This window comes from Theileria parva (assembly GCF_000165365.1).
Source record: "Theileria parva strain Muguga chromosome 3 map unlocalized ctg_530, whole genome shotgun sequence".
NCBI classification, from domain to species: Eukaryota; Apicomplexa; class Aconoidasida; order Piroplasmida; family Theileriidae; genus Theileria; species Theileria parva.
In genome coordinates this window covers 170,799-197,956 of record NW_876245.1, presented here as the reverse complement: position 1 = coordinate 197,956, position 27,158 = coordinate 170,799, and the positions used below count along the sequence as shown (strand labels likewise).

The 27,158-nt window shown below is 35.7% G+C and overlaps 11 protein-coding genes across 11 annotated transcripts; 5 read left to right on the top strand and 6 right to left on the bottom strand.

Moving 5' to 3' along the window:
- Positions 1-190: 190 nt before the first annotated feature.
- TpMuguga_03g00102 (Ring finger domain protein) lies at positions 191-3,639 on the bottom strand. The gene is made up of 3 exons (XM_061305628.1): positions 2,669-3,639; positions 2,306-2,582; positions 191-1,978 (listed from the first exon to the last, which is right to left on the bottom strand). The coding sequence occupies exons 1-3, from the start codon at positions 3,563-3,565 to the stop codon at positions 210-212; spliced, it is 2,943 nt and encodes a 980-aa protein (XP_061160961.1). The 5' UTR covers positions 3,566-3,639; the 3' UTR covers positions 191-209.
- Positions 3,640-3,978: 339 nt separating this feature from the next.
- Positions 3,979-5,560, top strand: TpMuguga_03g00101 (putative membrane protein (DUF2053) family protein). Its single transcript, XM_061305627.1, has 6 exons — positions 3,979-4,128; positions 4,204-4,276; positions 4,306-4,362; positions 4,393-4,457; positions 4,805-5,086; positions 5,386-5,560. The coding sequence occupies exons 1-6, from the start codon at positions 4,052-4,054 to the stop codon at positions 5,513-5,515; spliced, it is 684 nt and encodes a 227-aa protein (XP_061160960.1). The 5' UTR covers positions 3,979-4,051; the 3' UTR covers positions 5,516-5,560.
- A 61-nt stretch (positions 5,561-5,621) lies between these two features.
- On the top strand, positions 5,622-6,705 carry DJ1B (DJ-1 family protein). Its single transcript, XM_758025.2, has 4 exons — positions 5,622-5,748; positions 5,813-6,016; positions 6,202-6,412; positions 6,558-6,705. Exons 1-4 carry the CDS (start codon positions 5,638-5,640, stop codon positions 6,680-6,682), a joined length of 651 nt encoding a protein of 216 aa, XP_763118.1. The 5' UTR covers positions 5,622-5,637; the 3' UTR covers positions 6,683-6,705.
- A 600-nt stretch (positions 6,706-7,305) lies between these two features.
- Positions 7,306-8,013, top strand: TpMuguga_03g00099 (uncharacterized protein; the record flags this gene model as incomplete). Its single annotated transcript, XM_758024.1, has 1 exon — positions 7,306-8,013. The coding sequence occupies one exon, from the start codon at positions 7,306-7,308 to the stop codon at positions 8,011-8,013; it is 708 nt and encodes a 235-aa protein (XP_763117.1).
- A 566-nt stretch (positions 8,014-8,579) lies between these two features.
- Positions 8,580-9,385, bottom strand: TpMuguga_03g00098 (putative integral membrane protein). The gene is made up of 2 exons (XM_758023.2): positions 9,209-9,385; positions 8,580-9,107 (listed from the first exon to the last, which is right to left on the bottom strand). Exons 1-2 carry the CDS (start codon positions 9,293-9,295, stop codon positions 8,718-8,720), a joined length of 477 nt encoding a protein of 158 aa, XP_763116.1. The 5' UTR covers positions 9,296-9,385; the 3' UTR covers positions 8,580-8,717.
- Positions 9,362-11,932, bottom strand: TpMuguga_03g02315 (Divergent CRAL/TRIO domain protein). The gene is made up of 4 exons (XM_061305856.1): positions 11,614-11,932; positions 11,283-11,509; positions 10,119-10,918; positions 9,362-9,755 (listed from the first exon to the last, which is right to left on the bottom strand). Exons 1-4 carry the CDS (start codon positions 11,727-11,729, stop codon positions 9,387-9,389), a joined length of 1,512 nt encoding a protein of 503 aa, XP_061161746.1. The 5' UTR covers positions 11,730-11,932; the 3' UTR covers positions 9,362-9,386.
- A 29-nt stretch (positions 11,933-11,961) lies between these two features.
- Positions 11,962-15,126, bottom strand: TpMuguga_03g02175 (Filamin/ABP280 repeat family protein). Its single transcript, XM_061305833.1, has 12 exons — positions 14,732-15,126; positions 14,461-14,598; positions 14,045-14,117; positions 13,883-13,945; positions 13,817-13,851; positions 13,675-13,721; positions 13,571-13,646; positions 13,491-13,542; positions 13,388-13,458; positions 12,926-13,030; positions 12,582-12,895; positions 11,962-12,277 (listed from the first exon to the last, which is right to left on the bottom strand). The coding sequence occupies exons 1-12, from the start codon at positions 14,846-14,848 to the stop codon at positions 12,028-12,030; spliced, it is 1,341 nt and encodes a 446-aa protein (XP_061161745.1). The 5' UTR covers positions 14,849-15,126; the 3' UTR covers positions 11,962-12,027.
- A 130-nt stretch (positions 15,127-15,256) lies between these two features.
- On the top strand, positions 15,257-19,497 carry TpMuguga_03g00093 (AP2 domain protein). The gene is made up of 3 exons (XM_758018.2): positions 15,257-16,949; positions 17,264-18,050; positions 18,401-19,497. Exons 1-3 carry the CDS (start codon positions 16,169-16,171, stop codon positions 19,398-19,400), a joined length of 2,568 nt encoding a protein of 855 aa, XP_763111.1. The 5' UTR covers positions 15,257-16,168; the 3' UTR covers positions 19,401-19,497.
- Positions 19,498-19,637: 140 nt separating this feature from the next.
- Positions 19,638-23,649, top strand: redB (Flavodoxin family protein). Its single transcript, XM_061305626.1, has 14 exons — positions 19,638-19,886; positions 19,984-20,138; positions 20,401-20,508; positions 20,538-20,686; positions 20,940-21,085; positions 21,131-21,288; positions 21,318-21,389; positions 21,465-21,504; positions 21,533-21,627; positions 21,870-22,145; positions 22,491-22,752; positions 23,013-23,185; positions 23,386-23,474; positions 23,504-23,649. Exons 1-14 carry the CDS (start codon positions 19,751-19,753, stop codon positions 23,601-23,603), a joined length of 1,959 nt encoding a protein of 652 aa, XP_061161744.1. The 5' UTR covers positions 19,638-19,750; the 3' UTR covers positions 23,604-23,649.
- On the bottom strand, positions 23,607-25,139 carry TpMuguga_03g00090 (uncharacterized protein; the record flags this gene model as incomplete). Its single annotated transcript, XM_758016.2, has 2 exons — positions 24,748-25,139; positions 23,607-24,457 (listed from the first exon to the last, which is right to left on the bottom strand). The coding sequence occupies exons 1-2, from the start codon at positions 24,932-24,934 to the stop codon at positions 23,607-23,609; spliced, it is 1,038 nt and encodes a 345-aa protein (XP_763109.2). The 5' UTR covers positions 24,935-25,139.
- Positions 25,140-25,231: 92 nt separating this feature from the next.
- On the bottom strand, positions 25,232-27,147 carry TpMuguga_03g00089 (Cyclin-dependent kinase regulatory subunit family protein). Its single transcript, XM_758015.2, has one exon. It carries the CDS (start codon positions 26,222-26,224, stop codon positions 25,241-25,243), a length of 984 nt encoding a protein of 327 aa, XP_763108.1. The 5' UTR covers positions 26,225-27,147; the 3' UTR covers positions 25,232-25,240.
- Positions 27,148-27,158: the final 11 nt, after the last annotated feature.

The following is a 27,158-nucleotide window of genomic DNA, read 5'->3' as shown; positions in this document are numbered from 1 at the left end:
AGTTAAGTAGCTCCCTCTAGGGGTATACAGTAAGATGGCTCCCTCTCCCTATGTACTTAAATTAGCTTCCTCTTGGGGTATTAGTTAAGTATAGTAAAGTAGCTCCCTCTCGGGGTATATAGTTAAATTAGCTCCCTCTAGGGGTATATAGCTAAGGTTATATAGTTAAGATTGTATAGTTAAGAAATAGTTAAGAGAGTGGTATAATATTATTTCATGTATTTATGTGTGAGGTATTGGGCCTTGAGATATTTTTGATAGAGTGTGAATGCTTCTTTGGGTGGCTTTGTTACTCCAAATTCACCCCTTTTCATGCGCTTATTGATCTCGGCAATCACTTCCATTAAATCCTCCATACCTGGGTCGGGTATATTTACCGGACCACGATCCGTTACGGTGACAGGTTCAGTCTCGGAATCTGAATCTCCAGACACATCACCTCTAGATCCAGACACATAACCTCTAGATCCAGACACATAACCTCTAGATCCAGCCACATTATTTAACTCTACAGCACTAACAGTGTTTACACTGTTATTAGACTGTACACTTTTAGCAGTAGTAGCGTTATCTGTAGTAGTATTACACTGTATAGTATTAGCAAATTCCATAGTATTAGCAGTATTTAGAGTATTATTAGACTCCATAGTATTAGCAAATTCCATAGTATAAGGAGCATTTACAGTGTTAGCAGTATTTACAGTATTACCAAATTCCATAGTATTAACAAATTCCATAGTATTACCAGATTTTACGGTATTACCAGTATTTACAGTATTAGCAGTATTTACAGTATTAGCAGTATTTACAGTAATAGGAGAATCCGTAGTATTACTATAATATACAGCATTAGCAGAATATGTAGTATTACCAAATTCCATAGTATTAGCACATTCCATAGTATTAGTATTACTATAATCTACAGCATTAGCACATTCTGTAGTATTAGCGCATTCCATAGTGTTAGGAGAATCGGTAGTATTATTAGACTGTATGGAATGGGCTCTGCTGCTATAAGTTGTAACTGTCATGTTATCATCCATTACACTCGATTCCTCACCAACACTATCAACCGTTGAACCAACACTGTCAACTCTATCTACTCTGTCAACTCTGTCAACTATATCAACATTGTCAAAAGTGTTACAGTGGTTGAAATGTGTATTGTCGGTGTATGTGTCGGGAGTAGGAGTAGTGTTAGGATCAGTGGGGGAAAGTGTGAAACGGAGTCTGCCTCTGGGATCTCTGGTGACTTGCGCTACGTGAGTCGGATCACCAGCCACAGTAGCTGAAAATACATCAACCACCTCGTCCGAATCACTCGTATCTACCCTCGTTATCGTTCCCGACGTGTCATAATCCGTACTCTCCACAATATCCATACCCTCCACAACATTAGTACTCTCCACAACATTTCTACTCTGTGTACTATTACCCTGGGTACTCTGTATACTTGGTGGATAATGTGGGAAATGTGTGTTGATGGGTGTCCTGCAGTAAGGGCAAGAATTCTTATTTCTGAGCCATCGGAAGACGCAGTTTTTGTGGAAGACGTGGCCGCACAGGAGACCCATCGTGTTATTCTCACTCGATAACAACAACTCATAACACACACTACACACCTCAGACTCACTCATCAATCTGCTCACACCGTTAATTGTAGTCTCAATATTCACACTGTTAACAGTAGTCACAGGCTTAATAGTAGTGTTAGAAGTAGTGTGTGAGGAGTGATTGGGAGTGGTGCTAACGCTACCGCCGTCACCGCTAAGACTATCCAGTCGGACAACTGTGTCACTTGTGTCACCGCTGAGTGAGTTATTATTGAGATTGATTGATTGGATACGTTCGAGTGAGATGGGATCGAGATTATCGGCGAATTGTGAGAGTAGTTTTTCTCTATAGCAGGGTGCACTGAGTCGTAAAATGTTAACCTGCTCCGCAGGCAATAAGTCCATCACCTTCGGCACAACACATTCTACACATTGTTACAGTAATAATTATGTCATTTTAAGGAAAAATAATTGCTAAAAATGGGATTTTGGAAATAAATGCAAAAGTTGATCGGGTTACGATTTACCGAGGAAAATAATTGTAACTATTGCTGCTTCAACCACTTATTTCGGAAAAAACAATTGTAAATTGTAAATAAATACCAAAAAGGTTGCAAATTGTGTAAATAGTGGGGATGCGTAAATAGGTAACTAGTATAGATATGAGGAACTAGTAAACAAGGGACAAAAAGAGTCCCATTGGGGTGTATTAAGTAATAAATAACTCTGTGAGTACAAGCACCGCAACGCACCTCCAATAGTAATCTTAGTATTCTGGTTAATTCTGGCGTATTTGGGGCATTTGGGCAGTAGTTTGGAGTGTTTAAAAGTGTCTGTGATCCTAAACTGTACGCCTGAAAAGGTAAAATTATCACCGAGCCTGAATAGTTTGAACGGGTTCAAGTTGAAGTAAGGCCTGACATATTCCTTCAACAGGTCGTAACTGTAAGTCTCCGGTAACGTGTCACCCAACGGACTCACCACCACTCCATCAAAACACTCAAACGGGTCCACGCCAAAGTATATCTCCTACACAATATCAACTTTATCACTCAATTACGAGTTAACTAATTACTTATTTACTTAACTAATAACTTAATATGACAAATTATTACAGTATTGGGGCTGATGTAGCCTGGTTTATTTCTGGGTTCGAGTGAGGATATTAGAAAGTTAAGATCGCCGATGATGTGTTTATTCCCGTAGTAGAAAATCCTGGGAACTTCCAGTAGCCGTTTAAGATACGAATTGAAGAGCTGTTCGAAGAAGCTGTAGCCTCTGCCACTGCACTCTGTGATTATGTTATTCCCGTTCTCGTCGTATAAGTAGAAAAACTCAACCTCCTCCGTTAAAATGTGAGGCTCCGGCTTATAGAAACCATAATCAGTCCTCGCAACCTCCACCACATCTTCCACATTTTCCACATTGTTTATAGGGTTTACACCATTTGGAGTGTTAGGATTAGAAGTGTTGGTAGGAGGTGGGAAGATGGGATTGAGGGTGTGATTGGTGGTTTGGTTGAGTTGTGTGATGTAGAACGGCCCGTAGTAATGTCCAGAATTCACCAATTCCTCCATCAACTTCTCATCACAGCCTAACATATTTTTTACACCGCTCACTGTGCTATTATTTACAGAGTTTACTGTGTTATTATTGACAGAGTTTACAGTGTTGACAGAGTTTACAGTGTTATAATTTGTGGAGATGACATAGTTATTTGTGGAGTTTACAGTGTTAGAATTGTTGGGTATGAGGAGTAGATGTAATTGTTTGAGTGGTTTGACGGATTGTTCGACGAAGACAAAGGTATGGGTGGTGATGTATCCAGAGGGAGGATCGCACTTGATGACGGAGACAAATCCGTCGTTGGAGTCTAGAATTAACCCCTCGGATAAGTATTTATCCTCACTCTTCAGCCTCTTTAACAGCGTTTTCAGCCCGCTCTGGTCGATTTTCCCAGTCATTCCCAAGTGCAAACGGCTCAAATAAACCCTAGAAATCGGCCTAACCATCGGTACTCAATGTTAATTATTGCCAATTATTGTTAATTATCGTTAATTATTGTTAATTATCGTTAATTATTGTTAATAATTGTGAGTTATTATTGTAGAAGATCTGGTAGTGAATAATTTCAAGATCTAAGGGTTAAAAAATGAATAATTTCAAGATCTAAGGGTTAAAAAATTAATAATTTCAAGATCCAAATTTTAAATATCAAGATCCAAATTTTAAACAACATCAAAATCAAAATTATTAAATATTAACAAATTATTCAAATATTAAAATTATTAAATATTCTTGAAAAAAATATGAAAAATGAGAATTTGGGGGAATAAAAAAATTAATGTGTAAATTGGAAAGGGTAATAATTAGATTAACACTACAGAAGGCTGATGGAACCCAATTACGACAAATAATCACTAAATGTAAACAAAAACATGATTAACATTTAATTAACATTTAATTAAAATTATTTAATTATAATTATTTGGTTGGAGATGAGAGTTTTACAAATCATTTCAGGATTTGCCATGCTTACCTTTCCATACTTCCTCCTACATACCACCTTCGGACTGTAATTTTTACCCTATCTACACTATTTCCCTTAGTTAAATTAGTTATATGGTAAAAAGTGTGACAATGTGATTAGGAAGGAGAATTTTAATAATGGGCGTATATTTCGGTCAACGATGTTTTATTCACTTCTCTCTCTCATTTGCAAAGTATTTTTAACATAATTTCATCTTTTTAGATATTACTAATGGCCACGGGGATTCCTGAACTTTTAGCCAAATTCCTACTCCCAGAAGTATTTTCATAATTTTTACTCATTGTGTAGAAATTAGTCTTGGCGTTGCTGGATACCGTTTCACTCGTTGGTATGAAATTCGCTCTCACTTCAAAGTATCCTTTACGGTGTCAGGTCCAACGGCGCCAGTTATTTAGCTACATAGATAGCCACCCCAATGGCTCTCTCTTTGTCCCCTGGTTACTAGTTCTCTATTTACTTTGTTACTTATTTACGTATCCCCACTAATTACAGTTTTTGCAACCTTTTTGGTATTTATTTTATTTTTGCAATTATTTTTTACCGAATGTGTTGTTACTGCAGCAATAATTGAGGAAAATTTCCTCGGTATTTCGTAACCCGATCAATTTTGGCATTTATTTCCAAAATCCCATTTTTTACAATTATTTTTTCCCAAATTTGATCATATTTAGTTTACTACAGTTAGTGTAAAAATGTGTAGGACGAGTATGAGTGCGAAATCGGACCATAGGGTGACTTGTGTTGGATTATCCTGGTCGTTGGTCAATAGTTTGGGTAACTCTTTGGTAATAATTTGGAAGCTTATTAAAAGCTCCGAATACTCTTTAAGGTTTTTTTACTTTTGCCTCAATAGTAACTTGAGCGTCGTGGGATTTCTCTGCAACAGCTGCCTCGTTCAAATGTACCTCAAATTCAAACAAACTCCCAAGCAACTCTACTACCTCATCGCATCCTACATCTTTCTTTTCCCCATACTCTCAACGTAATAAAATTCTTTTCAGCTATTTATTCATTTTATTAACAAGCGTATACTTGGTTAATTAACTATATACCCCTAGAGGGAGCTATCTTAATGTACCCCTAGAGGGAGCTAAATTAGTATACCCCTAAAGGGAGCTACTTTATATACCCCTAGAGGGAGCTACTAGAATACTGATTTTGTCTAAATTTGGTGAATTTTTATCACTTGTCTTCAGCTAGTGTATACTCATGATAACAAATTATATACTCATGATGACAAATTATATACTTGTGACGATAAATTGTGTAATAATGGTGTAGATATGCGTATGATGAGTTGGTGTTGAGTAGGTGGAATGTGTTGGTATTTGTGTTACAAGTAGTCTTGGGAATCCCATTCGCCTACACCGTTAAACACTTTTACACCAATAAATTCAAATCCCCCAAATAATTCTTTCACCAACAATTTATATTTTATAATATTTTATTATTTTTATTTTACAATATTTAATTATATTATTTTATTTTATTGTGTGAATGGTGTAGAATTTGTGTAGAATCTGTGCCCCGACAATGTATAAAATTATAATTTTCTGGATTTCGGTTAATTTTACAAATTCCTTTAAAATTAACACTCGGCCACTCTTCATGAATAAAACAACCTTATCCGCGCTCGTTCCCGCGGTAACTCTCACTAAATTATTCTATTACTCCAACTATATAGTTAAATATTACATAATATTATTAGGGTGATGGAACGGAGGATATTGAACTGGTGACGTTGGTGGATGTGTTGAGGCGTGCTGGAGTTTCGGTGGTTGTGGCCTCTGTTAGTGACTCGCTGAACTTAGTCCTGGCTCACGGCACGAAACTCACCGCCGATGATAAAGTCACAAATCTCACACAAAAGACCTTTGATCTCATCGCAGTACCCGGAGGACTCGTTGGAGCCGTAACAACTTCTTACTCATTCTTACTCATTCTTACTCATATTGACACATCTTTACACATTCTTACACATTTTCGTGTCTTATTTATACATTCTTACACACTTTCGTGTCTTATTTACACACACTTACACATTCTTACATAGTTTACGTAGTTATTAGTAAATATATTGAGAACGTGATTGTTCAGACGAACTGTGCGAATAGTGTGGGATTGGTGCGTATGTTGAAGGATCAGAAGAGTAGTGGCAGATTATATGCGGCGATTTGTGCGAGTCCGGCGTTGGTGTTTGGTGACTGCGGGTTACTTGATGATAAGACCTCAGCAGTGGCTTTCCCAGGATTTGAAAGTAAATTACCACTTGTCGGAAAGGGCAGAGTTCACGTCTCACATAATTGTGGTATCCGTTACGGGGCTTGTACAACTCACTTAGCTTACTCCCACTAACTTAGTTATTTACTCACTTAGTACCTTAGTTATGTTATTCAGTACCCTAGGACTTTATTCACTTATAACTACTGTAGTACATAGTAATGTATGTGTAGTAACTTCGCAAGGGCCTGGAACGGCGTTGGAGTTTTCGTTGAAGTTGGTGGAGTTGTTGTGCGGAGTAGAAGCCAAGAACAAGTTAACAAAGTCAATGCTACTACACCCAGCAATCGAACTTTAATCCTCAATATACTTTTTTACATATCTCAACTATATACCCCTAGAGGGAGCTATCTTAATGTATACCCCTAGAGGGAGCTAATTTAACTATATATCCACAACTATATACCCCTAGAGGGAGCTAGATTACTATACCCCTATAGGGAGCTAATTTACTATACTTACCTATACTATATACTCTAAACCCTGGTACTCTTAATTGTATACTTTACACGTAGGATAAATAGACCCTAAACCCTCAATCTACTCCCAAACTACTAGTTAATATACCTAATACCTATACTACTGTACTATACTTATTATACCTAATACTTAATACCTAAGACTATACTATAATACTAACTATATACACTACTAATATTACTGTACTATATATAATATATAATATACATATGTATAATTGTATGTGTATAGTAGTAAGAGTATACTAGGGTACATTCTATTACATTACTTAACACTCTTAATACTGTTTAATACTGTTAATAATCACTTGAATATACTTTACAGCGTGATATTGAGTTAAGTTAAATTCTGAACAGTGCACCCAGTGTGCATGTGTAAGAATGTACTAGCCCTACCAATCCTTACTAACTTATTACAATATACAGTAAATTAGTATCTAAAATGGTAAGAAAGGAGTATGAGCATAAGGCTACGTTAGTGGATGGATTACCGGTGTTATATTGTAAGTTTGGCAAGAATAAACCCTGGGTTAACATTACTTCCACAAGGTTCAATATTACAGATTTATCCTTCAAAGACAAGGATAACGTTACACACTCAATTTCAGAGTGTGAAGTAACAATTAACGAGTTGGTGGTAAAAATACTGTTAAACTTTGATGTAAGCCAAATTTTATTTAAAAATGAGGTGGTTTGGAGTTTTTATCGTGGGTTCTGGTCAGGGTATCCGAAATACATCCTGTTTGACCTCTTGTGTAATCTGTTTTTACTTGTGTTTGACCATGGGATTGTGAGAAAGTTGGATACTAAGTTCACAGATCGTAAGCATTTAGAGGAAAAGGAGCTTAAACGTCTTGAGGAGGAATTTGGTTTGTTTGTATTTAAAGGGAAGCCTGAAGTTGTAAACTACGGAGACGAACTCATTTGGAAACATTTACCAGGCGAACCGTTACCTGACATGATGTTAGTAGACCAGGAAACTGGCGAAATTGTCATCTTCTGCGAGGATAGATACTTTGTAGTCAGGAGAGAACACGGAACAATCTCACGTGATCAACATGAATTCACACAATTCCACAAAAAACTACTCAGCATCTTCAACCGGAAAACACCAAAAACTTGCTTTTGCATATACTCAAATAAATCTTAATACCACGTATACACATGTACATAGTATTATTATATAGTTAAGTATATAGTTAAGGTATATGTATGTAGTTAAGGGTATTAGTACCCCTTACTATAATACCAAGGAATAGCCGAGAAAACTATATTAAAGTGTTGATATACACAGTTAAGAGTGCAGTAAACCCTGATACCTCAGTATAGCCCACGTAATATACACCCAATCCAAGCCTAAATAATGTCAAAATAAAGCTAAAATATGCTTTAAACATGTAAAATTAGCTCTAAAATATGCTTAAAGTACTCTAAAAAAAGACTAAATTTCCTAGAAATAACCCCAAAATAATGCTTAAATAATGCCAGAATATGACCAAAATACTCTAAAAAAGACTAAATTTCCTAGAAATAACCTCAAAATAAGTTTAAATAAGCCCTAAAATTCTCCTAAATTGCCTCTAAAATACCATAAAATATGCTTAAATAAGACCAAAATAGAGCCAAAATAAGCTTAAAATAAGCTTAAAATATGTAAAATTGGCCCTAAAATATGCTTAAAATACTCCAAATTACCTCTAAATAACCTCTAAAATACCTCTAAAATACCTCTAAAATACCTCTAAAATACCTCTAAAATACCTCTAAAATACCTCTAAAATAACGTAAATTATCCCTAAATAACTGCTAAACGACTGATAAACAACGGATAAAAATTGTGTAAGGGTTAGGAGATTAATTAATTATATAGTTGTTGAGGTTCATGAGAAGTAGTAAGAGTCTGGAGAAGATGGCCATGAGTGTCACTGTAAAGGGCGCAAAGTACCGGTGCTTGTGTAACCTCGACAACTCCACACACGTCCTCACAACCGAATCCAATGACTTATAATAATAATACCCCAAATCCCCCTCACTCAACACACTCTTTTTCCCAGTATTCTCAGTATTTACAGTAGTGTTCTCAGTATTCACAGAGGTATTCTTAGGAGTGTTAGTGTTGTTAAGATGTGAGTTGTTACGATGTGTGTTGTTAATTTTGTGTAGGTGTGTATTGAATTTTTTGAGGAATCTTTGGGAGGAGAGAGCCCAGGCCATAAACGCATTTCCCCTGTGAATTGATTTATTCTAAAAAATTTTTAACCCCAAATTACATAATTTAATTTAATTAATAGAATAAATTTGATTAACTAATGGAATAAAATTGATTAATAAATAAATTGATTTACTCTGGAGAGTAGTTGGTTTAGTAGAAAAGTTTCATATTTGAGCCAGTTACAAATGATTTGGAAATTGTCCAAACGACGCCTCTTCATAAAAATATTAAATTATTATACAAAATTATATAAAAATTATACAAAAAATACAAAAATTAATATATATAAAAATTATATAAAATAAAATAATTTAATCGGAGAGAGTGATGGAATCATTTCGTGGGCTTTTATCTTCTACTAATCTGCTCCCTCTCTCTCTCCTCTCCTTACTATCCTCCCTCAATCTATTGTCCTTGCTATCCTCTCTAGACCTATCCCTAGAAGTTTCATCTCTGGAGTTGTGTTCCCGGGATTTGTTATCCTTGGAATTATCCTCTCGTTTGCTACGTGAGTGTTCTTTTTCTTTGCGTTCTTTGCTTCGTTCTCGTTCTCTAGAAGTTTCCCTGGTGTTAACACTTGTTGATTCTGTTGGCTCTTTGTTGACTAACTTGGCCTGAGGCTCCTTGTCAAAGTATAATCCAGGCTTCTCTATCATACTCGATAATAACCCCTCGTACATCTACACCATTATACGTTTATACTATTAACTATAGTAGACTATAGTAATGTAAATATGATCAATTTGAGGTAAAAATAATTGTAAAAAATGGGTAAAAAAATAAAATGCAAAAGTTGATCGGGTTAGGAGAAATAAATTTTCTCCGATGTCATTTCTGCTGCTTCAACAACACATTTACCAAATTTTAATTGTAAAATAAAAATAAAGTACCAATAGGTTGCAAATTAGTAAATAGTGGGGATGCGTAAATAGGTAACTAGTATAGATATGAGGAACTAGTGACTGAGGGGCAAAAGGAGTCCCATTGGGGTGGCTAACTCTGTAATAAATAACTAAACTCTGAGTACAAGCTCCGTAACGTACTGGAAGCAGTTTATAAATGTAGACATCGGGTTTCATGGGTCTGAAGAAGAAGGGTGCCATGGCTTTGGAGACGAGTTTGAGGTTCATGCCGTTCCTTGAACTATTCCTCACCACGACTCTTAGTGTCTTAATTATACACAAGATGCATTCGAACATTTCACTTCTCAGCTGTTTAACTTGTTTCCTTAGCTCCTCCTGGGCTTCCTCGAAGGTGCCCTGGTTCACAACGATTGCGGTGAATTTTGTGTGTGTTTCTGGCCCGAATAGGCCACACCTTTGCGTGCCCAAGATTAGTCGAAACACCACGACAACTTCTTCCACTGATAGAAATTCATAATTCTCGCCCATGTCTTCTACTTTACTCACCAGGTCGTAGAGCTTATTGGATTCCAGTTGCAGGTGTAGTAAATTCTGAGTGATGACATATTCTTTAGATTCCAAGTACTGCAGGACAAAGCTGAGCACTGTCGGGATGTGGTGGAACTCTTTAAACTTGTTTCCCAGCCTGGCTGAGAGAATCCACAAATCCGTTCCAAAGGGCGAAATTGGCCTTTGGATGCCTAAATTTAACTCCTCAGCTCTTTGAACAACGTAGGGGAAGTTACGTAACATGTTCTTCTTATTAAGCTCAAGCTTCTGGAGGACGTCCGAAAGAGTATCGAAAACCTCAACTTTGTCCAGCGTTTTCGAACTTTTAAACGGGTTTGAAAGGGTTAAAAAGGTCTTCGTCACCATTAACGAGTGGATTAAATATACTTTTACCAGGTTTTTCTTCTTATAACGAGGTAACATCTCGTACCCTACAGAAACATAATACACCAGGGGTATTAACTGTAGTAAACTAAGATTGGTCATAATTAGTGAAAAATAATTGTAAATTTCACGATTTTGGAAATAAATGCAAAAGTTGATCGGGTTACGATTTACCGAGGAAAATAATAGTAACTATTGCTGCTTCAACAACACATTTACCAAATTTTAATTGTAAATTGTAAAATAAATATCAATAAGGTTGCAAAATAGATAATTAGTGGGGATGTGTAATTAAGGGATAAGTAGTAGTCCCTTCGGGGCTAAAGAGAGTCCTAGAGAGAGTAAATAAGAGTAAATAAGAGTAAATAAGGGTAAATAACTGGTGCCGTTGGACCTGACACCGTAACGAACATTGATTAACGAAATAGTAGGAATTTGAATCTGTCCAGGAGACGCATGTTTGACATATGACGAGTGAGTATTTCCGATCAAGATGTTCATCAAGAACCTTAACCATGAGCCTGAGCGCGTCGTCATGGTTCGAAATGACCCTGGGCGACACCGACGGAATTATCAACAGCACACGCTCCATTCCCGGACCCTTCCCAATATAACGACACAAATAACTCTCAACAAAACTACACACAATTTTATAATTCATCAATTAAATAATTAAAATATGTGTAAGAATGTGTAGAAATGTGTGAAAATGTGTAAAGGTGTGGAGAGTGTGAAAAGATACGTTGGATCGTTGAAATTTGAGTTGAGAAGATCATCGTAGGAGAGTCCGTTGTAGTCTACGGCTTCGGAGTCGGAGTCGTATAACACTCCCGAGGCATTATATGACATTGAGCTCATCTTTCAACACATTAACACGATTATAACACATTAACACAATTACAACACATTAAATTAACAAAATTATACACTAATTTTAACTAACAAATTGGGAAATGAAAATATAATTTACTATATAAAATGAAAAAAATAATTTTTATTCTTGCACATCACACCACATACACAAATACTAAAAATAAAATAAAATTAATAATAATAATAAATAAATAATAAATAAATAATAAAATAAAAAAAATTATTGAAAAGTGGAAAAGGTGGGAAAGGTTGTGAAATTTTTGGAGTATTGGATTTTTGGGGGTTAGGTTCTGAATTTGCCTTCAACGAGCCAAAATGCTAATGTGTTTGGCTTATCTGGCACCGTTGAATGTGTTCCTTCCTCTAACACATTTTTACTGTTAACACTACCAGCGTCGACGGTGGTTTCACTGGCGTTAATAGTGTTATTTGATTCCTGGAGTAATTTTAAAGATTGGTTAACTTTTGCCATTTCATTAAATTTTTTCATCACATCAGCGTCTGTCATGTGTCTCCTCATCCACTGGTCAGTCCTAAAACACACAGTTAACAGTTTCCACAGTGTAAATATTATTAGTAATATGGGAGTAAATAGTACAGTGAATAATACACATTCCGGGTGAACTCCAAAGTCAAGCGGGAATTGGCCCGGATAGTAGTAAGGCGGGGGACTGCCAAGGGGAGCTAATTAACTATATAACTGATTAACTACATAAGTGAGTAGTGAATAACAAATACTAATGCTATATAAGTACCCCTGGGGACAAAAAGAGTCCCATTGGGGTGGCTAACTAATAAATAACTGGTGCAGTGTGACCAAGCACCGTAACGGGATACTTCAAAAGTTTATTGAGTTTGACGACGTTGCCAATGATGAAATTATATTCATCAACAATTTCTTTATAATAGTCTTTTGAATTTTTATATTTGTTGTGTAGGTAATCGAATAATTCCCTCTTTTCCTCTTGTAAATTTGTTAGTTTTTCCTGTATTTCACTAATTTCCGCATTCATTTCATTGTATTGTTGGACTAATTTGGCACGTTTCTCCCGTTCCAAGGGATCGGGCTCAGTAATAGTAAAAGCCGCCGGTATAGAATGCACCACACCTAATCTTGCCGCTGTATATGATATCTCAACCTCATCTCTCATCTACAAATGGTTTACTCAGGTGTGTGTTACCCTTTGGTATGACGCAAGTTGCGCGTGTAACTGGGTATTTATTCTTTTATTCTCTTGTAACACCAGTTTGCAGTCCCTCAGTATGTCCACCGGTGTGTTCTCTCTCTATAACATTATCAATATTATTGTAATATTTAGTTAGTAAATATTGAGAATAGTACAGTGTGTAATACACATCCCATATGAAAGGCAAAGTCAAGCGGGGATTGGCCCGGATAGTAGTAGGGTGGGGGACCTACCCACTAACTATCCAGTTACCTAACTAATATACCACAGTTTAGTATAATATTAATACTATATTGAGTTAGAATAGCCTAGTGGTATATGTATAATCCGGGTGAAAACCAATGTCAAGCGTAAATTGGCCCGGATAGTAGTGAGGTGGGGGACTGCCAAAGGGAGCTATTTACCTAACTATTACTAAGTATATAACTATATAATAATTGGTATGGTAAATATTACTTGTGTTTTGGGATGATAAAGAGTAGTAAGATTAAAGGGTGAGTTCACCACATCCTTACCAAACAACTTTACTACAACAATAACTCAGTAGTAGTGTGTATACCGTTGAGAAGACTGAGAGGATGTGATTCGTTGATATAACAAATGATCCTGTACTAATAATAAAGTTAGTATATCAGATACTGTGCCGTTATGTAGATCCAGCACGTTAATGACTTTGCCAGAACCTGTGATATACACACTAAGTCCCTCAGTACCACTATAACATATTATTACACTGTTAACACCTTAGAGAATTGTTACTGAATATATCCCTCAATTGCACCACAAACTCCTACAACAACTGTGCCAACTGTATCAACTATAACTGAGTAAACGAGTAAATGAGTAACTATGTCAACGGTATGACTAAGTAGGGAATGAGAATACTTTGTAGTTGGAGATGTAATTGTGTTGTTTAATGTCTGTAGAAGGATTAATAGTATTGTGGATTACAGTGTAGAGTGGAATAATTCGGTGAGGTATTTGCAGGCACAATTTCAACACTAAACGGTGAACCTAAGAATTACTCACTAATATTAACTTAACCAACAATAATTAGTGGTAACTAACGGTAATTAAGGGTAACTAAGGGTAATTAGTGAACTGTGTGGTTACCTCGAATGTGCTGGTTTGTGGTGTCAGTAACCGCCAATGTCCAATTACCACTTTTCCTCGCCATATACCTTACCTAACCCATTATTCACACTATTTACATAGGAATTGTGAGTAAATTGGAGAGTAATCTGGGTTGAAAGTTGCGCAGAAAAAACAGCAGCAAAAGTGAAAAATTTCGCTCTCGGACCAGTCTACTCCATTGACTGGTCCTCGAGCCTTCTCACACAGTTCCCAGTAGTATTAACTATATAACTAAATAGTAAGTAATAGTATAGTATAGCTAAGAGTATATTAAAGTAGCTCCCTTTAGGGGTATATAATTTTAGGTATTCTAGATATATAGTAAAGAAGCTCCCTCTCCCTTATGTAGTTAAGTAGCTCCCTGTTGGGGTATATAATTAGGAGTAATGATTAACTTGTATGGATCCATTGGGTTGTTTGATTAGGTTAACATTTGATTGTAGTGATTGATTGTCTAGAGTTAAAGAGGCGATTAAATCATTTATCGGTTCCTTTATACTTTGGCCGTCAGAGTCATACAAGTCAATTATTCCCTAAATTATTACTCAGCTTAAACTATCGTAAGTAAGAGTAAACTAAGGTATTAAAGGGTTAGTTAGAAGTTAAGGAGTAAATATAAGGTAAGTTAGGGTAAGTTAGAATTAGTTAGGATGTAAGGGGGGGTACGTGTAGTAGTTGTCCTGCGGGTCCGCCTTTAAAGGCTTCGCCTCTGTAAAGTACATTCTCAGGACTAAATTCTCGCAGTAGCCGATCACTTCTCTCACACTGTTCCACATCCAACATTCTATCAACACAGTTTTACACTAATTCACACATTTCGCAGATTATTTAGTAGAATATTGTAGAATATTTTAGAGTATTGTAGAGTATTGTGGAACGTTGTTAGATAGAGAATGTGTAGTAGACAGAGATGAGTAGGTGCACAATTGTGCTGTTATAATAGATAAAATAAAAATTACATAAAATAAATAATAAATTTTCAACTATAAAAAATATTCTTAAAAAAATTTTTAACCTCAAGTAATATTAAATAAATAATTAAATAAATAATTAAATAAATAATTAAATAAATAATTAAATAAATAATTAAATAAATAAATGAATAAATTTGTTAAATAATTGTTTGGGAAAATGGTTAGATTCTTCTTTTGGTGTGAGGTGACAAATTTTAGCACTTGTCAAATTTTCGTAAATTTGACCCGAAAACTTGATTTTTTCCCGTTTTGACATTATTTTATCAGAATCTGTACAAGATTCTTAAACATTCCGTTGCCTCAAATTTTATCCAAATTACCAAAATTACCCGAAATAACTCATTAAAATCATGCTGACTGTGTGAGAGTATGGGAAATTTAATGTGTAGAGACTGAGGTAATAATGTCTTTACACACGGATAATACACACATTGGATAACCGCCACACAAACTTCTCACTAATATAAAAAATTTATATTATCTCTCCTTATTCCTTTTATCATTTTTACTAACTATTTTCAAAAGTAAAATTTTATTTTTAGATTTTTAATGTGTTGAACATTCCGGATTTTATTCACAATCCACCATTTAATTTTTATCTTCAGATAATATTTAATATTTTCAATTTTTTCCTAATTTTTTCATAATCAATTGATTTTTTTGAGTTAATTAATTTTTTGAATCAATTGATTTATTCTGAATTAATTTATTTGAATCGATTGATTTCTGAATTTTTCGAGTGAATTCTGATAATTGACTCTTGGTGGATCATTTGATTCCGTTCCTGATTCTTTTATTTATTAATTTAATCCAATGCCTAAGTTGTTCGCTCTTTAACTTTTAATGTAAAACTCGAAATCTCAATTCGCTGACTCAATTCCCCAATTTACAACCGTAAAATTATTTTCATGCCTTAAACGGGCTAAAATACAAATTTTTCGCTCAAAAAGAGGTTTTCAAAGGAAATTATTATGAAATAAGTTAATAAAATAAGTTAAAATAAGTTAGTAAAATAATAAAATAAGTTAGTAAAATAATAAAATAAGTTAATAAAATAAGTTAATAAGTTAACAAATTTAAAATATTGAGAGGGTATTAAATTGGAGAGTATAAATACGTAAATTTTAGGATGTCTAGTGTTAGTTTTGACTCCCTCAATTCTCACACTATGCCCATCTCCATTCCCAATCCTATGGACACCAATACTCAATCAGGGGACTCTAACTCTCTTAATAGTGTAAACTCTGGGAACTCTAACACTGTAAATAGTGTAAATACTGTAAACTCTGGGACTAACTCTGTAAACTCTAACACTGTAAACAGTGTAAATAGTGTAAACACCATAAATAGTGTGGACAGTGTGAACAGTGTGAATGGTGGGAAGTTGAGTGGTATAGTGTCTGATGTGTATTTCTTTTTATTGCAGATGAAGTTGTTGAATACTTTGGACTTGGTGAGGGCGGTTTGCAGGCCTTGGGGCGTGCCGCCAAACGGCAACGACTACGTGTTCCACTTTGACTTGATTTCCAGCACAAGTTCACTCCTGGTCCTCCAACGCTATGAGGAGATTTTCGGCCCAATTTACGCCCGGTTCGCCTTCGGGAACCCGAAGTTACTCTGGACCAAAGTGGAAGACGTTGACTACTTTAAAATTATTTACAGGCTTGAATGTGTGAGATATAATCAGCCGTTTAACTCTATGACCTATGATAATATTCTGAGGTACACACTGAGTAAGCTGGACACCAACGGCACAGTCAGCGTGCTGGACAGTTTAAACGGATACCTCGACCTCAAGAAGGACAAAGTCTGCAAACTCTGCGGGAACATTTTTAAAAACAAATGCAACTACTGCGAAGAACTCGAACAGTCACCAAACAGGATCATCAACACAGTCAACCTCACAACCGGTAGTCACCTCATTATCACTATACTATTATTATACTATTAGTATAACATTACTATAACATTACTATACTTAAATATATACCCCTAGAGGGAGCTAAATTACTAGATACCCCTAGAGGGAGCTAATTTACTGTACCCCAAGAGGGAGCTATCTTACTATACTTAAATATATACCCCTAGAGGGAGCTACTTTACTATATAACTATAATACTATACTATTACTATACTATTACTATACTATTACTATACTATTACTATACTATTACTATACTATTACTATACTATAGTTATACTAGTAGAGTAAACAATGTTTTAGGCACTGAGGTACAGAATTTTGTTAGTGATGTGCGAACTGGAGATGCAGTGGGAACGGGGGATACTGTAAACACTGGGAATACTGTAAACAGTGTAAACACTGTGGAGAGTGTGGAGAGTGGCGTGGTAGCAAGCACCGTAACGATGGACGAGTGTCCTGGGTACATGAAAATGTCTAGTGAAGATAATTACACGTTATCCAGCGGGTTAGATACGAATGACCTGGTCGATGAACTTGATATCTACAACGATGATATCACACAGTCCATACAAGTTTCCGTTACGGCGCCAGGTCCAAACACTCTTAATACCCTTAATAGTGTTAATAGTGTTAATACTGTTAATACTGTTAATGGTGTTAATAGTGTAAACACTGGGAATACTGTAAACAGTGTAAACACTGTGGAGAGTGTGGAGAATGTGGAAGCTGGTGTTGGCGGACCTATCGCCGTAACGGAGGAGGACCTGACGAGTAACAGTAGTAACAATAACACTCGATTAATAAGTAGTGACACGGATGTGAACAGCAGTGAAGTTGACATCACTACGAATAACACGTTTGAGGAGAATTTCTCACTCGCGGCTGATCCCACCGGTGCTGCGGAAAATAATATTAATGAGGATACTTTGGATTACGGAATTTTGGACGAGAATATCTTCTCAGTGCTGAGCGAGGAGGAGCCCGAGGAGGTTGAAGAAGTCGACGAACGCTACTTTGGGAAAAATCAAGACATCGAAAAGATTATCCTCTCCGTTCTCAATAGAAGATTAAACAATAAAACTAATAAGTCCGTTGCGGTGCTTGCATCCACTTAGTTATTTCTACAGAGTTATTTATTATTATTTTCCACAGATAGCCACCCCGATGGGACTCTTTTTGTCCCAGGGCTTCTTATTTACCCATTCTAGGGACTCTTTCCCCTCCAGAGTCCCTAGTTATTTAGCTATTTACTACTTATTTATATAGTTAATTAGTTATATGGTTAATTAGTTATGTATAATTAGCTCCCTTTGGCAGTCCCCCGCCTCACTACTATCCGGGCCAATTCCCGCTTGACTTTGGAGTTCATAGTAGATATGTATATTCCACTAGACTATTCCAACTATTTACTAACTAAATATTATAAAAATGATGTAGAAAGAGGTATGGTTACCAGTCTGACAATTTGGAGTGTAACAACTGTTTATTATCGCTGTATAAGACTGTGCAACCGAGTCATTCTCGTAGGTCCAGGCCCCGTCAGTCCTCGGTGGACTTGAACAAGTTTAACCCCTACGACTTTAACAAACTCACGCCCTACGATTTCAGTAAATTGTCCTCCGTAGACTTCACCAAACTCTCAGCCTACTACGACAAGGACAAACTCTACTACGACAGACTCTACAAAGATGACAGACTCAATAATTACTACAAAGATGAGAGATTTTACAAGGATGACAGACTCTACAAGGATGACAGACTTTACAAAGATGAGAGATTCAATTACAAGGATGAGAGGTTTAATTATAAAGATGAGAGGTTAGGATTTTATGACAGGGGGTATGGTAGAGATTCCTATGACAGAGGGTATGGAAGTGGATATGGTAGTGGATGTGTTAGGGATGATTATAGGAATATGGACAAGTATTCGTACATGGAGAATAAATATTCATACATGGAGAACAAGTACAATTACATGGACTTTCCGCCGGTGACTAAAAAGAGAACGATCAAGTACAAGGACCCCGACTACTACGCGGGTGGCAGTTCCAGGGGTGACAGAGACCCTGCCCGCAGGGTACGTAAGAGGAGATATGACATCCCATACGCGTCGGTGGGTACAGACTTGTCAAAGGATATTAAAATCAGTAGCCACGTGGTCTCTGCGAGTGTGAGTTACGACAAGAGACAGCAGCGTTTCATGGCACAGTGGAAGACCAAGGAGGGCACCAAGCACTCGAAATCATTCTACGCTAAGCGCTACGCCACGCCAATCATGGCCAGGAAACACGCAGAACTGTATAAAATGTACATTCTGCAACATAGAGTCACGAACTCCTCAGACCTCGTCGAACCAACATTCGAACAACTCTCAGCCAACAACTTCAAAGACCTAGACAACATCAACGTCGGAGAACTCGAATACGATCTGGGATAATACAATTTTTAGTATATTATTTTGATAGTGTGGGTGTTGTGTGAGTGTGGATGAGTAGAGAGTGTCTCCCCGTGGCGGTCCCCCGCCTCACTACTATCCGGGCCAATTCCCGCTTGACTTTGGTTTTCATAGGGGATCCGTATTACTCACTCCACTATCAAGGATATAACTACAGTACTAATGGTAGTGAAATGAGAAATCACTACAAACTCCAAATTTTACAATTATTAAAAATAATTTTATCTTCACATTTAATTATCTTGTAAATTATTATTTATTTTGTAAAATATTGTAAATAGTGTAAGATATTATAAATTATGTAAGGTTGTAAATTATGTGAGATAGAGTTGATGTTGAGTGAGATATCGAGTGTGGTATTGAATTTAGGGCTTGGAATCTCAACTGTAATTGCACATTATTTATACAATAGAAAATACTATAACCTCCAAACTCAACAAAATAATAATAATCACACCAATTCTCCCAGTAACTTTTTTACCCGTTTTTTCACTCATTTTTCACTCAATAATTAACCAATTTAACAATAATATTAATAATAATAATATGATAATAATTTAATTAGGGGAAGGGGGGATTGAGTTAAAGGTTGATGAGAAAAGGTATAAGAGGTGTAGAATATATTACGCGAGTCAAACTGGCACTTCTGAACGTTTTTCAAGACTTTTAGCCGAGAAACTATCACAATTTAATATTTCACATGAACCAATTAATTTAGAGGTATTCCGTTACGGTGCTTGCTTCCACTTAGTTATGTTATTTTTACCCTGTTTTCTCCCTCCTTAGCTCCTTATTTATTCCTTTCTAGACTTTAATTCCTTAGCTATACCCTTAACTATACCCCTAGAGGGAGCTAATTTATATACCCCAAGAGGGAGCTACTTTATATACCCCTAGAGGGAGCTACTTTATATACCCCAAGAGGGAGCTACTTAACTATATATCTTAACTATATAGTTAATTTTGTTATTAATGTGTATAGGATTTTGAGGAGTCCGATTTCTATGTGGAGGAGTCGGTGTTTATATTTCTAGTCTCAACGCATTACGACGGATTATTCCCCGACAATACCAAAAACTTTCAGAAAATCGTATCGACAATGTTGTAATATTATTTTAGTTGAGAAAGTTGGAGAGGAATGGCACTGAGTTACGGTTGAATTATTGTATTTTCGGTCTTGGGAGTAGTGACTATGAATACTTTAATGAGGCCGCTAAAGTATTACAAGCCACACTCACACAACTCAAAGCACACGAATTCACCCCAATGTAATCATTACACAGTTTTTACACATTTTTACCTATCCCCATTATTTACTAATTTGCAACCTTTTTGGTATTTTATTTTTATTTTGCAATTGTTTTTTCCGAAATGTGTAGTTACAGCAGCAGAAATGACTGGGTGAGAAAATTTATTTCTCGTAACCCGATCAACTTTGGCATTTTATTTTTAAAACACCGAATTTACAATTATTTTTTCCTAAAATTAGATCTAATAGTTGTATAATGTTAATCGTTGTAGATATTTGTGTGATGAGTTGAATGGTGTTGGTAAGGAGTTTGAGAAATGGCTAAACCAGCTTTTGACTGCACTTTCAAATATCTATCACATTAACATTTCACAAGATAATACCGAACCGCCCTACTACAAATCCTGGAGACATCTGTGTAACTCACTAATTAGTTATTAAACCACTTTAACTCTGTTCATAGGTGGTTTGGAGCTTCGGTATGAGAATATAAGTGTGTCTAACAAGTTTGAAGTGGTACCAAATGACATAATTTGTAAGCAGCAGTACCAATGCACAGATGCTAAAGTGTTACAAAATCACAATTTAATTCCCAATTCCGATCAATCCACACATGAAATTGTAATCAACTTAATAATTATATTTTGTAGACCATAGATTTCAAGGAGAATTATAACATTTCCGACACTCTCTACGTTCTTTATCGTAACCCATCACATGTGGTATCTACTCAGTCTACTGTATACTATTATATATAGTTAAGGAATTGGATATATTCCTTTGTGTATATATGATAGGTCCGTTGGTATATGGAAAGATTAGAATTGACGGAAGATGGTAAAATTATTCATTGCATTATTCGTAGATTTGGATAAAGTAATCACATTTGTTCCAAGATATGGTAATGTTAATCAGAAATTATCCTTCTCACCGCCGTTCCCCATCCCAGCAACTGTTAAGGTGCGTTACGGTGCTTGCAAACCTAGTAGTTTTCTCAGCTTAATTTACTGTTACTTGGGTTAATTTACTGTTATTTGGGTTAATTTACTGTTACTTATCCAAGAGCTTATTTACTGTTATTTATACCCTCCATATCACTGTTTATTCTGTTATTTATACCCTCATATCACTGTTTATTCTGTTATTTATCCCTGCGGTTTTCCTTAAATATGTTAACTATAAATTAGTAAACTATTGTGTAGGACGTGTTGGAGTTATATTGTGATTTAACGAGTTTACCAGCGGATGAGGAGATATTAAATTTCTGCACGTTTATCAGGGATAAAGCTGAAATTGAACGTGTCGAACAGGTGATTAACAACTCTAAACTCATGAAACACATTCGTGAAGAAGTTAAACTCACGTTCAACGAGTTTATTACCCTTTTCTTCCCCAACACCAAGTTCAATCTCGCAGGGTTCCTACAACTCATCCCCAAACAAATTCCCAAAGCATACACCATCGCATCCACCCCTAACGTATTCTTACAGAGTTATGTAGTTAATAGTAGTTTAGTGGTTAAGTGGTTATGTGGTTAATAGTGGTTAATTAGTTAATAGTAGTTAATTAGTTAATAGTAGTTAATTAGTTAATAGTAGTTAATTAGTTAATAGTAGTTAAGTAGTTAATAGTAGTTAATTAGTTAATAGTAGTTAATTAGTTAATAGTAGTTAATTAGTTAATAGTAGTTAATTAGTTAATAGTAGTTAAGTGGTTAATAGTAGTTATGAGCAGCAGAAATGGGACTAATTTTCTCTTGATTTGTTACCCAGATACTTGATTATTTACACAATTACCCAAATTTTACACAATAAATATTTTAGAATGAGATAAAGATAATAGTGAAGCGAGTGGAGTATAATTTACATTCGTTGAGAACATTTTACAAGACAAATGTGAGGCGTTTGGGGTTATTTAACGAGGTGCCAAGGACTGAATTGTACAAACGCAGAATTTACAAGGGCAACTGCAGCAATTATTTATGTGACCTAAAGCCCGGGGATACTGTCAAATTCTTCATTCGAGACTCTGTTTTCTCTAATATTAATCTCAATCGTGATTTACTACTCATTGCCAATGGGACAGGTATTCCGTTACGGTGCTTGCTACCAATCACAGAGCTTACTCATGAGATATTTAGTCTCTAGGACTCTCTTTTTGACCCTTGTGATATCCAGTTATTTACTCTATTTATCCTTTAATTACCTATCCCCATTATTTACCAATTTGCAACCTTTTGGTATTTATTTATTATTTACTAATTAAATTTGGTAAATGGGTGGTTACTGCAGCAAGAACTGACTAGGGAGTAAAATATATTAATCAACTAATTCGGTTATCTGTAGGAATGTCTGGAATAAGACCGATATATAAATCAGTGGAGGAGAAGGGATTGGAAAGTAAAGTAATAATATTCCTGGGGTTCAGAACGATTAATCACATCCTATACCACGAAGAACTTGAAAAACTACAAAATCTCAACAACTTCCACATCTCATACGCGCTCTCAAGAGAAAACGTATTCTTACACAGTTTTTACACTTATTTACACATCCCCATTGTTTATCTATTTTGCAACCTATTGGTATTTATTTATTATTTACTAATTAAAATTGGTAAATAAGTGGTTACTGCAGCAATGTGGAGGATACTTTCCTCTGTAAAAGATAACCCGATCAACTTTGTAATCTATTTGATTGAGATGAATGATAATTTTAGGATCGTAGGTATGTGCAAGAGTTGGTAAAGAGTAATTTGAGGGAGATTGGTGAGTTGGTATCACGTGGTGGTATAATTTGCATTTGCGGGTAAGGAACATAAATTAATTATTTCTTAGTAGCAGAAGAATGGGCAATGAAATTAAACTAATCCTCAAAAATTATATAACAAACTTCGAACAAATAAAACACAACCAACTCATTCAAGAACTTTGGTAATTTCTACCAAACACCCAGCAACTTAATGTGTAAAATACTATAAATAGTGTGTAAAAAATGTGTAAATGTGTGTAAAAATGTGTAAAAAGTGTGTAAAATACTATAAATAGTGTGTAAGAATGGGTAAGAATAGAAGTGAATATAATTAGTGTGTGATTTAAAATTATTGATACAATTATTTATTACTTCTTCGTCTAAGTGTCTGACATTACTTTTAACGTTGACACTGTCCAGCCCACGATAAAGTATTAAAGTGGTTGAGTAAAGGCTGGATAAAGATTGTATGAGCAGTTGTATGAACTGATGTTTATCTGAGACCTTTAGGACTTTGGTGACTGACTGTAGGAACTGTGTGTGTCCTCTGTTATTTCTGTACTTTGGCGCCTTTTTTGGTACCAAAAGTATCTTCTCTATCTCCGGTGATACTCGCCATATAAACGACGTATGATGTACAAACGAATATTTACCATACGCCTGCGCATTTCCACCGACCTTACACCATTCTACGGGGTTCTCCGTATCAACGTTGGTGTCACCGGAGTTACCAGAGTTGACAGTGGAGTTAGTGTTAAGAAGGTTGTGGTAGGAAAAATCACCGTCGACGGTGTGGAAATGGTTGGTGAAGAGATTGGTTGATTGATAGAATTTGAAGGCCCAGTGTGAGATGTTATTGGGGTTCAGGTTAGGAGCAAAGGAATGCGTGGCAATGATACTCGAGGTGATAATATTATCATCAATTAACACAGTACCGCCACCCGTAAAACGACGAATTAACTTAATTCCACCAAGCTTACAATAGTTTAAATCCTTTATAAAGTCACTCACCTCACCACTTAATCCAAATACTACCGTACCTACAGTAACATACCGTTTACCATATAACTGTACTATACTCTTATACTGTACTATACTATTAACTATATACCCCTAGAGGGAGCAACTTAACTATGTACCCCGAGAGGGAGCTAATTAACTATATAGGGGAGAGGGAGCTAATTAACTATATAGGGGAGAGGGAGCTAATTAACTATATACCCCGAGAGGGAGCTAATTTACTATATACCCCTAGAGGGAGCTACTTAACTATATACTATACTATAATATTGACTATATAGTATTAGGTATAGTGTAGTGTGTGAGTTACTGGAGTTGTAGAAGTGGTTGAGTATGAGGAATGCGGTGTTAGTGCATTTTGGAGTAACATTGCGATAAATAAACTCTTCAAACCTTAGTTGCTTAAAAATATCGAGAGATTCCAAATTAAAAATAAATAATTTTCTATCCAGGCCTGTTGTCAAGATCCGCAACAGCTCTTCCACACTCCGAATCATCAGAATATACACACAGTTTACTCATTTACTCAAGTTAACATATGTTTACAGTAGTTTATAAGGAATTTACAGATCTAAGGGCTAATTTGGAGATCTGAGGGTTAATTTACAGGTTTTCGGAATTTTCGAAAAAATTACAAAATTTACTAAATTTACAAGAATCCAATAAAAATAAAATAAAATAAATTTTTTTAAGGATTTAAAGGAATTTTTCAATAATTTGACAAAATCCTCTCCAAACAAAACACTACCAACGCTACAATAGAATAAAACTACAATTAACAATTACGTAAAGATGTGAAGATATTAAAGTTTGCGTCGTAGAATTAATTCATCGAGTCTGTTTTTAAAGAGCATAAAGTGTTCCCAGCCTGGCGACAGGTCAATGCAGAGTTCGCGGATAATTTGGTGTTCTGTGAGGAGATACGATTTCGACTGCTTTAGCAGTCGATACGCTTCATTTCTTACCCCCTTGGTCAGTATTACGTAGCGGTAAATGTACTTGTCATCTTGGAACCTGGGCGAGTAATACACATCACCAAACGGCGTTGACTTATACGAATAATCCGATACACTCATTGTTATTATTGATATGTTTTGTATCTCCGTTACGGCGCTAGGTCCGCTGGTACCTGCTTCCACATTCTCTGCACTAGCTTCCACAGCTCCTACAGTACCTTCTACAGTATTCTCTACAGTCTCCACAGTGCCCCCAGTACTACAGGAATTGGCAATGTGCAAAAGTGGAAGGATTGGAATTTCGTTGGAGTCAACCCTGGACCAGAAGTCGCCAACGTATTCCCGACACAGCCTCTTAAACCTACTCTTACTTATTATACTATTTATCCTACTCAATACCTCGCCCTCCTTACCAACGCCAGTGTTAACAGTGTTAAGAGTATTAGTGTTAATTTTACCAGTGTTAAGAGTATTAGTGTTAATTTTACCAGTGTTAACAGTGTTAGTGTTAATTTTACCAGTGTTAAGAGTATTAAGAGTAGTTTTGGTGTTGGGGATGGGTTTCAAACTTTTACCCAGTCTCACACTACCGACTGAGTTTACACTATTGAGAGAGTTTACACTATTGACAATGTTACTAGTGTTGGTAGAGTTTACACTATTGAGAGAGTTTAGAGAGGTGTGAGTATTGGTGTGGGTATGGGTTTGAGTGGCTCTGGTTCTTTTTCTATTCCTTACGAGGGGTTCGGTGTTTAGCTGGTTAACTGCGGTTACGTCCAGTGACTTAGCAGTAGTAATAGTAGTGTTACCACCTCTTATCCTCTTTAACATTTTTTCACAGTAATAAGTTTTCAGATTTAACAGTAAGATTATTGAGAGTGTTAAGAGTTAACAGAATAAGAATATTGACAGTAAGAGTTAACAGAGAGAATATTGAGAGTAAAGTTTGTCACGATAAGTGTGTGATCGTGAGGACGGTTAGTGGTATTAGAGCTGGTATTGTTCTCAGCCTCTAATCATACAATTAGTCACATTAATCAGTAAATCACTACATCAAACCTACACAACTCCACACATTCCAAACTATTCTACACATTCCAAACAATTCTACACGTCCACAACTCTTTCAACTTTTTTCAACTTTCTTCAACAATATCAACAATTTTAAGACAATTTCAACAGTTTAAACAGTTTAAACAGATTTAAGAGAGTTAAGAGTTAAGAATTTTAGGGGTTGGCAGAGTTAAAATTTTGGAAATTTGTGAAATTTTGATTTTTTAAAAATTTGATATTTTGTGAAAATGTGAAAGATTGTATAATTCCTCGATTTCTGTTTTGTTGAGATGGAATTCTATAGCAAAGCGCATGTAGCACTCATTTGCTCCAATCTGTGCTAGACAAAATTTTTTTCAAAGTTTTTCTAAAATTATTACAAAATAATTTCTTAATTTGGGATGAAAATATTTTTAACAATAATTGCCAACTTGTGACTAAATTTCCAGTGGAATCCTCGGAAATTTTATGCCAAGATTAATCCAAATGTGTCAGCGCAGACAGTCACATCAACACCAGACAACACTTTTAATAATATTATCAACTGAGTTGCCGGTGGAAGTAATGGAAAAATGTGAGAATGTGGAATTAAGTGTCTACTGGAGTGGAATCTAACGTGAGAGTGAATTGGTTAGAAACGTGACACTGGGAGAAACAACGTAAAAATATAACTAATAAATTAATCTCAACCCAAATACAAAATTATTTATAT

Bases quoted from the DNA above. Each gene is read 5' to 3' on its own strand.
- TpMuguga_03g00102 (XM_061305628.1), bottom strand. From the start codon at position 3,565: ATGGTTAGGCCGATTTCTAGGGTTTATTTGAGCCGTTTGCACTTGGGA. The intron at 2,583-2,668 runs GTAATAATTTGT...GATATTGTGTAG, and splicing joins GCTACATCAGCCCCAATACT to GAGATATACTTTGGCGTGGA. The intron at 1,979-2,305 runs GTGCGTTGCGGT...AACAATGTGTAG, and splicing joins TACTAAGATTACTATTGGAG to AATGTGTTGTGCCGAAGGTG.
- TpMuguga_03g00101 (XM_061305627.1), top strand. From the start codon at position 4,052: ATGAGAGTTTTACAAATCATTTCAGGATTTGCCATGCTTACCTTTCCA. The intron at 4,129-4,203 runs GTAATTTTTACC...CAATGTGATTAG, and splicing joins CTACATACCACCTTCGGACT to GAAGGAGAATTTTAATAATG. The intron at 4,277-4,305 runs GTATTTTTAACA...TCATCTTTTTAG, and splicing joins TTCTCTCTCTCATTTGCAAA to ATATTACTAATGGCCACGGG.
- DJ1B (XM_758025.2), top strand. From the start codon at position 5,638: ATGTATAAAATTATAATTTTCTGGATTTCGGTTAATTTTACAAATTCC. The intron at 5,749-5,812 runs GTAACTCTCACT...TAATATTATTAG, and splicing joins TATCCGCGCTCGTTCCCGCG to GGTGATGGAACGGAGGATAT. The intron at 6,017-6,201 runs GTAACAACTTCT...GTGATTGTTCAG, and splicing joins CCGGAGGACTCGTTGGAGCC to ACGAACTGTGCGAATAGTGT.
- TpMuguga_03g00098 (XM_758023.2), bottom strand. From the start codon at position 9,295: ATGAAGAGGCGTCGTTTGGACAATTTCCAAATCATTTGTAACTGGCTC. The intron at 9,108-9,208 runs GTAAATCAATTT...AAAATTTTTTAG, and splicing joins TAAACCAACTACTCTCCAGA to AATAAATCAATTCACAGGGG.
- TpMuguga_03g02315 (XM_061305856.1), bottom strand. From the start codon at position 11,729: ATGAGCTCAATGTCATATAATGCCTCGGGAGTGTTATACGACTCCGAC. The intron at 10,919-11,282 runs GTTCGTTACGGT...ATGTTTCTGTAG, and splicing joins CTACTATTTCGTTAATCAAT to GGTACGAGATGTTACCTCGT. The intron at 9,756-10,118 runs GTACGTTACGGA...ATAATGGTGTAG, and splicing joins ACATTTATAAACTGCTTCCA to ATGTACGAGGGGTTATTATC.
- TpMuguga_03g02175 (XM_061305833.1), bottom strand. From the start codon at position 14,848: ATGTTGGATGTGGAACAGTGTGAGAGAAGTGATCGGCTACTGCGAGAA. The intron at 13,722-13,816 runs GTATTCTCATTC...CAGTTGTTGTAG, and splicing joins ATTACATCTCCAACTACAAA to GAGTTTGTGGTGCAATTGAG. The intron at 13,459-13,490 runs GTATACACACTA...TTATTGTTGTAG, and splicing joins TCCTCTCAGTCTTCTCAACG to TAAAGTTGTTTGGTAAGGAT.
- TpMuguga_03g00093 (XM_758018.2), top strand. From the start codon at position 16,169: ATGTCTAGTGTTAGTTTTGACTCCCTCAATTCTCACACTATGCCCATC. The intron at 16,950-17,263 runs GTAGTCACCTCA...ACAATGTTTTAG, and splicing joins CACAGTCAACCTCACAACCG to GCACTGAGGTACAGAATTTT. The intron at 18,051-18,400 runs GTCCGTTGCGGT...AAAATGATGTAG, and splicing joins TTAAACAATAAAACTAATAA to AAAGAGGTATGGTTACCAGT.
- redB (XM_061305626.1), top strand. From the start codon at position 19,751: ATGTTGAGTGAGATATCGAGTGTGGTATTGAATTTAGGGCTTGGAATC. The intron at 19,887-19,983 runs GTAACTTTTTTA...TAATTTAATTAG, and splicing joins TAATCACACCAATTCTCCCA to GGGAAGGGGGGATTGAGTTA. The intron at 22,753-23,012 runs GTATTCCGTTAC...GGTTATCTGTAG, and splicing joins ACTCATTGCCAATGGGACAG to GAATGTCTGGAATAAGACCG.
- TpMuguga_03g00089 (XM_758015.2), bottom strand. From the start codon at position 26,224: ATGTTAAAGAGGATAAGAGGTGGTAACACTACTATTACTACTGCTAAG.